At 27.8% G+C, this 15,537-nt stretch overlaps 1 protein-coding gene across 1 annotated transcript in view; it reads left to right on the top strand.

Moving 5' to 3' along the window:
• Positions 1-15,537, top strand: part of LOC107453721 (A disintegrin and metalloproteinase with thrombospondin motifs 6) — a 97,449-nt gene that overhangs the window by 65,705 nt on the left and 16,207 nt on the right. Inside the window, exons 9-15 of the mRNA XM_043041875.2 lie at positions 348-492; positions 5,060-5,152; positions 6,788-6,933; positions 8,096-8,159; positions 9,118-9,223; positions 13,219-13,346; positions 14,250-14,370. Coding sequence (XP_042897809.1) covers positions 348-492; positions 5,060-5,152; positions 6,788-6,933; positions 8,096-8,159; positions 9,118-9,223; positions 13,219-13,346; positions 14,250-14,370 — 803 coding nt within the window. The remainder of the gene's footprint in view (positions 1-347; positions 493-5,059; positions 5,153-6,787; positions 6,934-8,095; positions 8,160-9,117; positions 9,224-13,218; positions 13,347-14,249; positions 14,371-15,537) is intronic.

Genomic DNA, 15,537 nt, shown 5'->3' with positions numbered 1-15,537 from the left:
AAATTCTCACATTATGATGTTTTAAGTGGATATCTAGACATTTTGTCTCGACAGTGTATGTAGGTACTAAGGACCTCATTTTGACCAAAATAAGTATTAAAGAGATTGATATCGGGATGATGGTACATACAAAAAACGGATTCTTAAATTACCCTTTATGAATAACAATTAATTATTAAATTAATTAGTAAATTTTAATCATTAAATTAATAAATCTTATTCCTAGTCTAATAGCGATACCATAAGAATTTCTGAAATTGTCTATGATGATATAGAATCCATGTAACGCATGTTTACCTCAAATATAGCAACGTATTAAAAGATTAATTTTCTTTTCACATGTGCAGTAGAGATTGGGGAACTTGCTTAGATGATGAGCCATCTGATCATGAGTTTTATTTTCCCGAGCTTCCTCCTGGTGCAATGTATGACGCGAATCATCAATGTCGACTACAATATGGACCAGATGCAGAACATTGTGATGGAATTGAGGTACAAAACATGTTATTTTATATATTTTTACTCTAAATAGTATTATTATATATTATCAAACTAAATAATTTTATTACTTCGAAATCGTTTCAAAGGTGTCTCTATGGGAACTATTCTACGGATTTATTCTATTGAACTGTTCTATTCACGCTAAATAATTTTATTTATAGGTCTTAAAGTAAAGTTTTTTCAATCAGATGCTTTCTTATATAGCTTATTATCATTATTATTTTATTTTAGTTTATTTTTTTTCCTGCTTGAGAATTTTAACAGTTCTTGGATATTTTCACATCGCTGATTTCAAATCTGTAATCGGTTTCTATCTACAAGCTACTGTGTTTTTTTTTTCAATTGATATTTTTACTCCAGTTTTTGACCAAATATACAAGTTTAAAAGCGTTATATATAACAGGAGGTCACACAAATGTTGTGACAAACTTCGAAGAGGCTTAGCACATTATCAGGATTAAAACTGCATAGGAATCCCTGTCGTCATACCCCGCTAGAGGCGCTTACCTATTTTCAGCACTTTTCCCATGCGCTTCTTAACAGTTCATAATAGGTAAGTGCCCCTAGCTGCGTGCAACGACATTTCCATGCATGGTGTTCCTATGCAATTTTAATTCTGATGATGTGCTATAAATCCCCTAAAAGTTTATCGCAATATTTACGAGACCTTCTGTAATACATAACGTTTTTAAACTCATGCATTTCGTCAAAAAATAGACAAATGTCATTTAAAACGTCTGCAGCTTTTGGATCAAAGTTAGTTTTAAATTTGAAATCCTCACGCCCGAATTTGGCGATCTCAAGTATTTGTATTAATACATCAAAAAATGTGTTCCCTAGAAATGGTTCTATTTCTTTAGAGGAGGAAGAAAAATTATATTTTTGCAAAACATCCTTGTAAATTAAATTTCCACTTAATTAAAATATCCTTTCAATACAAACTTGAAATAATATAATTATTTGTCCATGATTAAATGTATAAGATTGAAGTCACGAATTAATTAGTTGAGGTTGTTTTTAAGTTTATATAAGTTATATTGTGTTCATTTAATTGTTATTAATGAGTGAATCTAAAATAAATATTCTTGCGTGATTGTGTAGGATGCGAAATAAAATANTGCGATTGTTCCTGTTTTTCAGTGGCGCCATCTGTGTCCAGGAATTCAACTTCAGCCACGCCATTCACACAACCACAACCCGTTTATAGGGCGGGTCACATTCACACACAAAGGAGAAAGGACATGGAACACACAGAGAGAGAGAGAAAGGAACATCCATGCCTTGCCCGGGATTCGAACCCAGGACCTTACTGGTGCAAGGACAGTTCCCTGCCCCATACACAGGCCGGTCAGCTATAAATCCCTTAAAAGTCGTTTTTAAACTCATGCATCTCGACGAAAAATAGACAAAAGTGATTTTAAAAAATCCGCAGCTTTAGGAGCAAAATTAGTTTTAGATTTGAAATCCTCACACCAGAATTTGGCGATCTCAAGTATTTGTATTAATGCATCAAAAGATTTGTTCCCTAGAAATGGTTCTATTTCTCTAGAGGAGGAAGAAAAATTATATTTTTGCAAAATATCCATTTAAATTGAATTTCCACTTCATAAAATATCCTTTTAATACAAACTTGAAATATTATAATTATTTGTCCATGATTAAATGCATAAGATTTAAGTCACGAATTAATTAGTTGAGGTTGTTTTTAAGCTTATGTATATTGTGTTAATTTAATTGTTATTAATGAGTAAATCTAAAAAAAAATATTCTTGCGTGATTGTGTAGGATGCGAAATAAAACACTTCCACGCAGTAAGTGCAGACTTCAAATCAATTGTGCTTGAAATGAAAAATTAATCAACACAATAATTACCTATAAATCAAAATGGCCCACTTCATAAATTATTACTGAAAGAAACAAGGCCAAGAAAATTGAGACATTCTTGATAAGGAAGTAAATCGATTTTTTTCTTATGAAATCTTAAAAGTATTTGCTATTGTCTTATGAAATACAGTGTCAAATCATTTATATCTTTTAATAACTTGATGAACCATGTGGGTTAAAAATTATTTAAATCTAAAATGAGGTACTTTATAAGATAAGTATATCCAAGTTATTAAAAAACAAAATTGTAGTAATGAATTCAATTAAATTAATATATCGTTTATCAAATAAATGGAATATCATATTCTTGACCGCATTTTTAACACCTACTTTTAAATGTCAGATATCAATGTTGGGTGTGATGTCTCAATTATGAATTGATTTCAAATTTAAAGCTGAACAAATTTAGACATGGCTAGAATTAGAAAAGCTAACCATTGAGTTATATTGTTGCATTTTATTTCTGCTATGGAATTTATCAAGAATTGCCTACATTTTTCTCTTTTTGTTGTGGTAGTTTTTACAGAAGTAGTTGCGTAAAAAATAACTTACCGTCCAAGGTGAATTCATTAATCACATTTTTAAAATAGCGTATATATTTGTTTTGATGTTATACTATGTTTAGAATAGTTGGAAAAAATTAAGCGCTTGATAATATTTGATACAAATTCATCTTTGGAAACCCCAGTTTAAAAAGGGCTGTAAAGTTTTTTTCTTCTTTTTTTACATTTTAATTTTTATCCATTTTTTAAAAATTTCAAAGGAGTATACACTTTATGTCATTCTCGTTGTGCGAGATAGTTTTTTTTTGTTCAAATACAGGTTTTAAAAACAATAGCATGTTGCACCAAAAAGGTCTTATAAATGGAGTTTTACCATTTTATTAATGATAATAATCTATTAACGGAATTTTGCATGCAAGAACTTTGTGTGCAACATAAAAGATACTTTTATTACACAAGTTAAATTTGCATATAAATTACATGAAAATTAATATTTTTTTATTTAGCCGAGTATAAAAAAGAATTTAATTTAAAAGAAAGGAGCTATTTAAAATTTGAACAAAAATGCGTGTAATCAAAGCAATGGGTGAAGCACTTTTTTATTTTATTTTTATTTCCAATGCAGCAGGCGATACGGACATTATCCTAACGCCGTACAGAGATCAAAATAAAACAAAAATACAAATACAGAAGGAGATGAAATATACAAAATACAAAAACAAAAGCAAAACATCAAACTCAGAAATTAATTCAAGAACTTAAATTGAACAAAAGTTCTCTGGCCTCCCAGTATCGGGAGTAGATGCAGTTCTTTGTCAGAACTGAACAGTTTAGAAGATGTCCAGCATTCATCGTCGCACCACTGCGGCAGAGGGGGCAGGCAGGATTATCCACTATTTTAAGACGGAAAAGATGGTCGTATAAGCAGTCGTGCTTGGTAGCAAGACGAAAGGCAGCTACAGCACTGCTTCTTGGGCAATCGGGGAGATTAAAGTTGTCATTTCCCCAAGATTTTTCTTTTGTTCGTTCCTTTAGCAATGATATATGTGTTGTTCAAAAACAGAGAGATCTCGGCTGCAGAGTTGTTACTCATTTAGCATCACCCAGGAGGCACGTGTAGCTTTAGGGATGCTACGGACGCGAGTAACTTTGCCTCCCTGTAGCGAGTAACTTTTTTTCTTCTACGAATAATAGTTAAAATATGATTTTCTTTTCACTTTAAAAAAGTTAACTTTTATGGAAAATAAAGTAATTTATTAACTTTATTTAAATACTACTTTAATTAAACTAATTTAATTGAAAACTATTTTATTTAATTAAAAACTGCTTAAAATTTAACTAATTTTTAATCGCTAAAATGCTTTCTAAAGTGCATTTTATATTCATCAACAAATATTGATCCAAAGAAAAAGGAAACTAATTGATATTTAATCGGGCTATTTGAAAGTTTTATTTAGGAAAAGGCTTTAAGCTTTAAGAAAATTAATGATATCCATGACTCGTCCAAATGTTCACGAATATCCAGTTTTTCTGACAAGAATAATCATTTTTTTTAAAGTTTAAGAGTTCTGAAATTTTTAGCTTTGCAAAACTAATGACAAGTTTATGATTTTTAATGAATTAAAGGAAAGCATCAAATCGGTACCATAACATTTTGATAAATGGGAAATATAATAGAAATGCTCTTAATGTAAAGAATAGGATTTTGTAATTTAAAATATTATGTAAATGATGTATTAAGTAAGTTTTACTTTCTTATACATTTATTAAACGATTTTACTGAGTTGTAATACACTCACACAAATTTATATTTTGAAATTTAATTTTACCCTAAAAAAGATAGATACATTAAATTTTCTTTACTTTTAAAAGTAAAGTAATATGTCGTAAAATTATAGAAATCTATTTAAAAAAATTTTTTTTCATACGTAAAAAAATTTTGTGTTTCAAAATGATTAAGAACTAAACGTTTGACGGAAATAACGCGATTTTTCTGAAGGGAGGGGGCAACTCAACTAAAAAATTTTAACTAAAGTAATCCCTTTTGAATAGCGCATTTTTTTTAAAATTTAAAAATATTTATTTTTAAAGGAACAATGTAACTCTCTATTGCGAACTTTTTAAAATGTTCTTACTACAGATAATTTTGACATAAAACCTTTTGGTTACAGGATGTTTGTCAAACACTTTGGTGTCGCCAAGACAATAAATGTGTAACTCGCTTGGAGCCTGCTGCAGAAGGGACTCTCTGTGATAGAAACATGGTAAGACACGAAACATCTATTTTTCCATATCAAATAATAGAGTTAATGTATTATACATGTATATATATATAAGCAAAAATTATTTTGTGTTCCATTATCTCTTAATAAAATGTCACTTTCAAATGCAGTATTTATTATCATACTTACTAATGAAATAACCTAATGTATAATTTCAAATAAATTACATGGAGGAAAGGTGCCTTATATGTGACGGTTGCGACGCACTATTGTTGACGAAAGATATGGTAGAGGTGAAATGATCAACCAAAAACAGTATAAAACACATGGTAAAGATTATATGAAGATTATTTTTTAATAGGTATAAATGTCAGATAAAAAAAAATAAAGATGTTCTACCTGTAATATTGCAATTATTTTTGTGGCCCCTGTTAAGTCAAAATGACATAACTACTATAAATTTGAAAAATACATTAAAACCATTTAATAGGAACAATAAAATTGCTTTAATTTTATCTTAATCATAAAAATTCTTTTTTTTTTCTTCTTCTTTTTTCTTTTAAGCAGAATTAATAATGAATAAGAAAGTTAATAGGAATAAGTTAAAAAAGAATTTCTTTATCGGCTTCGCTCTCAGTTTTTAAATGGAGCAAAATATTATTTAACTTTATTAAGCATCCAAAGATGGCGCCATGATCTATCAAAATTATAATTTTTCCACTTTCGATAAAGAAAAGTTTTTTCAGTTATTATAGCATGAAAGTATTTCTGTATAGTGTTCAGAAAAGTGATTTCAGAAAGTTATTTAAAGTTGTAAGAAAAGTATTCATGAAAACATTTTCTCAATAGACATTCTCTCAATATGAACACTATATATTCAAATAATGAAAGATTCCAACTGTTTTGATAAAAATATCAATATTTTCAACTAATTTTTAAATCAAAATTTACGAATAATAAATGGATAATTATTCGTAATTATTAACCCTATAAGCAACAATTATCTATATCAATTATATGTAACAAAACTCATCCATAATTAAAATTAAATATAAAGTATTTGTAGTTTTTTCTATGCACACTTCTGCGTGTGAAATACGTTAAATAAGTAAAGAAAAAAAATTGCTATGTAAGCTCTTGTGGAAAAACTAAAACACATTATAATTCAACTGCCTCTGGTTCAATCAGACGAATAATAAACACGATTCTTAAATATTTAGTTACGATATAGTTACTTTATTTGTTGTTACTTTTTTATAGTAACTTTAGTGAAATATAGTAAAATTTATTATGCCTATACGATTGAATTATTGAAAGGAGCTATGAAATATGCTGGAAAACTAACGTAGAAGGCAACGTTGTGAGAAGAGTTTTTTTCATAGTATTATCCGCATTATAAAAACATTACTTTGCATATTATAATAAAAAATAAAAGTAAATGTAGAAGAAAATAAAGTTAGGAATCAAATCTTGTTCAGGAAAAAGAATTACAACTATTACTATTAAGTTGTAATTTTTAATTTCAAAACAAACTATATAATGCAATTTCGTTTCTTAAATGATTTACGCGTGATTTAATGTTCAATTTTAAAAAAAATTATATATGTGAAAGAAAGATTCATATAAACCGTGCTATTCATTATTAATATTATTGCATTTTATTGCATTTCATTAAAGTGGTGCCAAATGGGACGATGTACAGAAATTGGGGAACGTCCAGAAGCGATGGACGGAGAATGGGGACAATGGTCATCTTGGTCCCCTTGTTCCAGAACTTGTGGTGCAGGTGTGAGTTTGTCACAAAGACATTGTGATAATCCCATGTAAGAGGGCATATTTTTATAAGTTACATATATTAAATATATTCTAATGTGCGTGTAAAATATATGTTCTCAGTAAACAAATAAGCGAAAAGTGAATAAATAAATACGTAATATTATAATAGTGAAAACGTAAGTCAAAAATGTGACTACATGCAATGTAAAATTTTTTTAATTTACTTCAATACCAAAAATGGCAGCAACTATGTACTAACATTTTTTACAGTGTAGTAAAGTGTTAATTTAAACAGTCTTTCGGTTCCAGTTAATCAAGCGTATGATCAAGTTAAGTTAAATGTTATGATACAACTTGGCAGAGTATTAAGGTTACAGTAAATTGGAACGATTTCATGGTTCAACACTATGTTGAAATCCACCTCCCTATTAAGTAAGAAAAAAAAATGAAAATAGCAGATTAATTTTAAAATACAGAAATAAAATTTTCTTATAAATTACGATAAAATTGAGGCATTTATTTAATAAAATATTAAGGGCATTTGTACAAAACTACTTGGTAGCTGTTATTCATGCTATTTTGAACATGATTTAAGTTTCGTAAACAAAAGCACTATTTATGTGAACTTAACGCTGAAATAATTGTAGTATTTTCATGTTAAAGAAATAAGTTAAAATAAAACAGTTACAGTTTGAATTTAAAATCAAAAGACACACATCAGAAAATTCGTGATTTTAAAGTTTTTTTGGCATTTAAACACACATAAAAAGTTTAAAGTTTGGAAAAGATGTAATTTTTGTTATTTTTCACCATATAGTTACATCAGTTTTCTGTAAATTTCCAAAGCCACATCAATTTTCTCGAAATTTCCAAAGCGATATCAAAATCGATTAAATTGTTTTTCAGTAATCCGAACGCCTAACTCGAGCACAAGTAAGGAACGCCCACAAAGGATTCTCTTGCCTCCCTTTGCAATTTATTTTCGTTCTAACGTGTTAATATAAAATAATTATATTAAGGTTGTTATATATTTGCCAAAAAAAGTTATTCTTATAAGTAATTATCACATTTTTGTTTCAATATTCACTTTAACTTAATATATTTACTCTTAACTTTTTTTTTCTCCCTTAACTTTTATTCGAATGAAATAGTTAAAAATTAGAAATATTTTAAATGTAGTAAAGTTTTTTTTTTTTAATCATCCATCAGGCCAGCTGGAGGAGGAAGGTATTGCATTGGAGAAAGAAAGAGATACAAAATTTGCAATACAAAAGTAAGTATTTTCCACTACATTATTAAAAAAAAATCTTGGTTTTAATAAAAATTCTGATTAAAATAATATTTATGTTCGCAGTCTTCAGTAAGTTTGGTTTTTCAACGTTTATCTTTCCATAAAACTTGATGAAACATTTTTAAAATTCTAATTTTGAGCCTAGATATCTTAAGAAAAAATTCAATTAAAATCAAAACAGTTGATAATTTTTAAAATCAAATTTTTTATTTTTAACTGTGAAACATTTAAAATCTAGCCAAGTAAGTATGGAAGTTTCTTCTTATATTTGTACTGAACTATAAAATCCAAAATAAATAGCTTGAAAATTTTTTGTAAATTAAAGAAATTTCAATGATGAATAAACTTTTCTTTTATATCTAAATAAGTGAAAATTGAAAAAAAAGTTTTTTTTTGAAAGTGAGCTGCATTTGAAGATTTTACTTTTAGCGCAGAAACAAACACTGATGTTTCATGCTGTATTTCATAACCATGAATTATTAAAATGCTTATACGGATATTTTCCACATTTTCTGACCTAAATTAATACAAAATAAGGAAAAAAGTATGAAAAATATGCTTAACGGAAATTCTACTTCAAAGGGTTAAGGAAGTTACATCTTAAATATTTTAGTTGGATTTTAACGAATTTTCAAAGTCAATCTCATTTAAGGAAATAATAATTTTTTTTCAGTTATTAAACTTTTTCACCCAGAAAATTGAACAGTTTTCAAATAAATGTTTACCTCTTCATTTTTCTTTTTAATAAAATAACTATAGGCATACATAAAATAATTATAGGCAATTACAGCCGAATTAAGTAAGATTTATGTTTTTTTGAATGTAAGACTGGTTTCTCCCGTTTTAATTTAACGTCGTTTATAGTGCAACTGTTTGAAAAAAAAAAGCGGTATTTTATATGAAGAAATATTAATGATGCCGCTGTTTTGTTTCCGTATAGATTTGTCCTGAAAATGCTCCAAGTTTTAGATCAATGCAGTGCAGTGCTTATGATGACGTTCCTTATAAGGAAGAATTACACACATGGTTGCCTGTTGCAACTCCAAGTATGGGTTTATTGTTATAAATAGAATTCTAAACACAAAGTATTCTGTAGTATTCACAAAATATTTACCATTGCAAAAGTAAAATTCATTTAATAAATAGTGAGCTAAAACTTCCATCATTCACTGTTCTATCCAGTAAAAGTTTATGTGCCAGTGTAAAATTAAAAATTACGAGTTATTCCATTACACTTTTTGATTATAATTTTATTGTATCTTTATAGTTCGTAAAAATACCATAAAAATTATGTTTTATAATGAACTTTTCGAATAAAAATTAATTGTAGTTTTATTCAAGTGAGATTTTTATTCCTAAGTATGACTAGTTTCCAATATAAAAAAATTTCTATGTTTATACTTACAGTTAAACTAAACAACGTTTTACGAGGAACCTTATAAATTTGAAACCCTGCAAATTCCGTGTTTTTGGTAGCTAATACGATGCTGAAAACGTTATACTTTTTTCTTAAAATTTCATATTTTCAGGATAGTGTTTTACGAGTAAAAAAATTGTTAGATCTCTGATTGTTTGATTGTTTTTTTACTGATTGTTTTTACAGTAATCTGAGTTTTGTATAACTGAAGACCAAATAGTTAATACTGTAGTTGATTGTTATAAGAAGTTTACATCTGAGAGAAGAAGATTTCAAATACTGAAATTTCAATCAGAAATATTTTTATTTAAATTTTAAAACAATGCTCTTTTTTTTTTAAATAGCCTTTTTGCATTTTGAACAATTTGCAACTTGCATAATTCATGTATTTAATTGTTTTATCACTCAAATCATAAAATATAAAAAGTTAACTGCCTTGAGTAATTCTTTGAATGTTTTTGTTGTATAAAAATATTGTTATTATTTAATTTGCTGAATCAAGGAACGGGAGCAGGACGAAAAATGTCATAAAAATAATAATACTAAATAGTCAAATATTTTGCTAAATTTTGATTAAGAGTGAAAAAAAATACACAGATTTTATGTAAGTCAAACTACTAAATCTAAAACAGAAAACTTTATAGAATAATTCCACAGCACACATTTAATTTTAAAATTTAATAATTAAAAATTTATTTGGCATTTAAATGCATTTGATATTAAGAAAATTCTGTTGTGTGCGTTTGAACTGTTTAAGTTAAGTTTTTATTTATTATTTCATTTTAGTTTTAAAGTTCCATGAAAACACAAACTGCAAGTTATAAATAAATAGCATTAAATTACTATTAAATAACTTGTACTCCAGAATTGAAATAAAACCGATTTTAAGCATCCTGAAATATTTGTCATAGAAATTAATTTATTTTTCTTAGAGTTAGCATTCAAATTTTGATGTGTAAAGTGAGCGTCAAAAATAATTTGAGGGGACGTAACCTTAAATATACTAATTAATTAGTACAGATGATATTTTAAGTTACGAAATCGGTCACAAAAATGTACTTTCTCTGAATAAACATACCTTTATTTCGTCAGATTTGTAACTTTTACGCACAGTGGAAATATGGTCTGATATCTAGAATATGATCAATCTGGAAATATGCTCTGAATATTTTCGTCAGGAGAGCAGTATAAAATTTTTAATTTTCTTTTTGCATATTTAGCTACATCTCGAGAATTTTTAGTTTGAATTGAAAAACTTTAATACACAATTGTAAAATTCGCTTATCTAAAAATAATTCCTTGCAACAATTAATTAATTTTCTTACATAATTTTATTAAATAACAGTTGACAAAGTTGTTAATTGAAAGGTATACATTTTTTCATCATTTTAAAGAATGTCATTTTGAATGGCATAACACTAAATTTTAGCAAAATCGGTCTATTAGTTGCCGAGAAATAAATTTTTAAAGTCGTAGATTTAAAATTCTGTTTATCTACTAGCTGTTATTCATGCTATTTTGNTTTGATGTCGCTAATAAAACTCTGCAGTGTAGAATTCCAAAAATTCATATTTTTAATTCTATGCTCAGAGAATTATTCAGAAATATCCTCTCGAAATTTGTAAAACCCTGTGGAATATTGCATGTCAATACGATCTATGATGTTGATTACCACAAGAGAGAGAACCAAAAAGAGGATGAAGATCTGGTTATTGGAACTGCTACTGGAAAGATTGTGTCTGAATTATCGAAAGAAGAACAGAAGCAGTTTTACATTAATATCAGAAAATACTTATGCAGGGCATGTGACTATATTTTGCATAAATTTCCCATAAAAGATGAAGTTGTGCTGCATGCTCAAGTAGCTGATGTTTCAAGACTTCAGCAAGCTTCTTTTCCGGATGTTAAGTACTTTATTAACAGATTTCCCATTTTAGTTAAATTGATTTTACCAGATAAAGAAATTGATACCGCAGTAGATATCCTACAGGCACAGTTTTGCTCTCTCCAGTTAGAGGACTTAACTGAAATAAAAAAAATTGAAAGAATAGACACCCAGTGGGGTTCCATAGGAAAAATTAAAAGTGCTGATGGAAACTTGAAATATAGTGACATTTCAAAAGTAATGTTATCGATTTTAACTATTCCGCATAGCAATGCGGAATGTGAAAGGATTTTCATTATTGTGACAAAAACAAGAACCAAATTTCGACCTAACTTAACTAATGACACACTAGAAAAGGTGTTGTTAGCTAAAACTGGCCTACACGGAAATTGTTATGACCAAGCATTTGACTCAGCTTTCGTACAAAAAGCAAAATCTGCTGCTAATGTTTACAATACAAAAATGATCCAATAATCTTTTATGTGTGTAATTTTTTGCCCAGTGGAAACTATTTTATCCTTTCTTTTAAAATGGTTTTTCCCCCCTTAAGGTCCTAATTATATTTTTTATGTGTTAACATTGATGTACTGTTATATATTAACAAATAAAATGTTCATTTTTAAATTTTAATACATATAAGTATTGGTTAAGATTGATTTCCTATGTCGTGAAAAATCTCCTGATTTTTGACTTTCATAACTTGGCATCTCTGATCAAGATCTATTTCACATTGATTTAACCCAAATTGTTAACTATGCCATTTAAAATTTCACTCTTTAAATTATTATAAAAAGTTTTATACTTAACAGTTCAAAAAAAAATAATTATCAGAAATTATTTTCCGCTTGCAATTATCATTCAATAATCGAATTTTATAACTGTATGCAAAAAGTTTTCAATTTGCTTAAAAAGTTCTCGAAATATGACGACATACGCGAAAGTAAAATTAACATTAAGGGATCCAAACTTTAGATTGCTCTCCCAAAGAAACTGTTGGAAATATATTTTCCAGATTGCAGCTACCTCCTATTTAATTTTGGATTAATAATCCGAATCCGTCGAAAAGAAGGTATGTTTTTTTTTTTTTATCAGAGAAACACCATTTTGTGTCTAGTTCTGTAACATAAAATATCACTCGCAGTAATTAATTCGTGTATTTAAAGTCACCCCATCAAACCATTAAAATTGATTCTTAATACATGAAAATCCCATCACATTAGATGAATATTCGTGTATCTTTTAACTGTGAAACTGTAAAAAAATTCATAGGCCACACAAAGTAATCTATTTATAAAGTAGGGTGATTCGTTATATTTTTTCTTTTGCTAATTTTTTTATTCTTTTTTAACTTTCACTTAATAAATTTTGAAATCTTTTATTTAATGCGTTTTACTTTTTTTTTTTACAAAAAGATCGATTATTTTTATGGTGATATCTTTTTTAATCTAGGTTTGATTTTTTTTTTCGTATAAGTCTACGTGTCAATATTTTGGCAAATATAATTTAAAATTTCAGTAACAACGAAGTGCATTCAAAATGCGATAAAATATTTTAATTAAGACTTTATATTAAAAAATACCTAATTTTTTTCATTGAATTTGAAAGTAATTCGTAATGGAGTTTCTGATTAAGAGTGTATAAGTGGACCTCGATTTCCAAGAATAATGAACTTTTTTGTCTTTTCTTTAAGTCGAATTATATGCATGTTTGTAGGCGTAACTGTATCATTTTATACTTAGTGACGCCATGTCAGCTTCACTGCAAACCTGATGGTAAGTTTTTCTCCGTCATGCTCTCTGACACTGTTGCGGATGGCACGGAATGTAATCCTGGAGCGAGGGATGTTTGCATAAATGGAAAATGCAGAGTAAGTTTTAATTACTATAATTCGATGCATTAATTATCAGGACAAAAAATTTCAGAATCTTTCCAAAGATTAAAAATCTTCCTTTTCATTTAAGTAGTGATTTGGATACCCAAAACAAGGAATGTGTATATACAATTTTTCGTAAAGATATTGTTTAAGTAATGACATAATAGATGCCAAAATATATGCTTTATGAAAAAGTCTTATTTGACGTATTAAAAAATGCAATCAATACCTAAACATTAATACCATAAGTTGGACTTTTAATCATTAAGTTACATACATTGTAAAAATTCCCTCGTCAAATTCCGATAAAGAATAAGCACTTTGAATGCAACATTCGTAAAATGAATTTTACCGTTAAATCCCTTTTTTTTTGCATAAATCCTTTTTTTACCATGAAATATATTTTTTATCTTAATTTTTACAGTAATATTTTTTTAATTATAGTAATTCAGTGCTTTTACAGTAATTATTAATGTAAAAATTACAGTATGCCAGATTCTGCTAAATTTTATGGTGAAAAGTACTAGCACCCATAGTACCGCTATTTCTTACCGTCATTTGACTCATAATTTTTTTTATAAAGTCATTTATTATTATCACAAAATGAAAAATTATTTAATTGTCCATCATACTGAAGGATAAATACGTCATAAATATATAATATATTTATACATTACATAATAATGCAATAAATATTTTTAATGGATTGCAAACATCAAAAACCTCACTGTGTTTCTCCAAAGGTTTTGTAAAAATTTGGATTTGACACTGATTGTAGGAAATGCGTTAACTTTATAAAGTCATTTATTATTATCACAAAATGAAAAATTTAATAATTGTCTATCATATTGAAGATAATTATTACGCTCTTTTCATATCCACTATATATTATTTCAGCATGTTGCTTGTGATTGGGCAATTGATTCTGAGGCTCAAGAAGATCGTTGCGGTGTGTGCCACGGGGATGGAACACAATGCTTGACTATACGAGGCAATTTTACTTTAAAACTGGGCATAGGTATGTCATCATTATTCATTTAATTAAATTAATTTACCTAAAAGTTATCAATTTAAAGATTTATTTTGTTTTTCGCAACTTATTAAAAGATATGCTTGTGAGTTATTTGCGTAGAAATAGTATAATGTCACGCTATCATGAATATAGTTAAGAAAGCCCCTGATAAAAATATATAAGACAGAAGGTGCAGTGCACAAAATAAAAGAGGGAGCACCTTGAAACCTTTTGATCTAATAATTGGATTTTCACTCTCTAAGATGCAATCTTAATTATTTGAGGGTCTCACTTTAAATGCGCTAAAATGGTTGTTTAGGTGATATTTTAAGCTACGTAATCAGACTCAAAAGTGCACTTTCTCTGAATAATGTACATTTTTCTTTATGTTTTGATAGTAAGATTTAATTATAATATGATTTCTTTAATTTTAATCATATAATCTTGCGGTCTTCATCGTAACGCCTCAGTTTCTTGGGATTATTTAATAGGGTCCCAATAGTTTGTGTTACTTAATGTTAATTTCACATCTTACGTATTCTTCCTACGTCTCTAAGACAATATAAAATAATCAATTTTTTGCAAACAAAATAAAAAGAATTTTTGATTAATAATTTTTGATTTTGTATTTGAAAACGTTTAAATCCCTTGTATTGAAATTTGAGATATGCACTGTTGGAAATTTAGGAGATATTTTATAAAATTGTAAAAATTCATTGCAAGTATAGTAGGCTGCTAAGTTTAAACACATTATTGGGCAATTAATGTGCGTTAAATTTAATTACTCTTTGATTAAAATCCAGTTGGAAGAGAAATATTTATCACTAATTAAAATACATAGGTTATTTTGATAAGGTTTATTTTTCATCTTAAAAAAAAGGAAAAAAGTTATACTTTTTGTTTTTTGAATTTTTTTCCAGCTTTTTCTTGTTAAAAAAATTATAATATACTAGTGGGCTGCTCCCCCTGCTCGCTAACGCTTGCCAACCCCCGAAAATTGCAACGCAATCTTATATGGTTTGCTTCGCAAACCAAGCTCGCTTCGCTCGCTACTAACTTAGATACATTGCAAATCCACAAAATTCTAAGATTTCAAAACAATCATTCAAATCCATATAAAAACTTTTTTTTTATAGAAAAATTATATCTTTTCAATAAATATTAAGTCATTAA

The sequence above is a fragment of the Parasteatoda tepidariorum genome, chromosome 6 (assembly GCF_043381705.1).
Source record: "Parasteatoda tepidariorum isolate YZ-2023 chromosome 6, CAS_Ptep_4.0, whole genome shotgun sequence".
In the NCBI taxonomy this organism is placed as follows: domain Eukaryota; kingdom Metazoa; phylum Arthropoda; class Arachnida; order Araneae; family Theridiidae; genus Parasteatoda; species Parasteatoda tepidariorum.
This window is presented reverse-complemented; position numbering and strand designations above follow the sequence as displayed.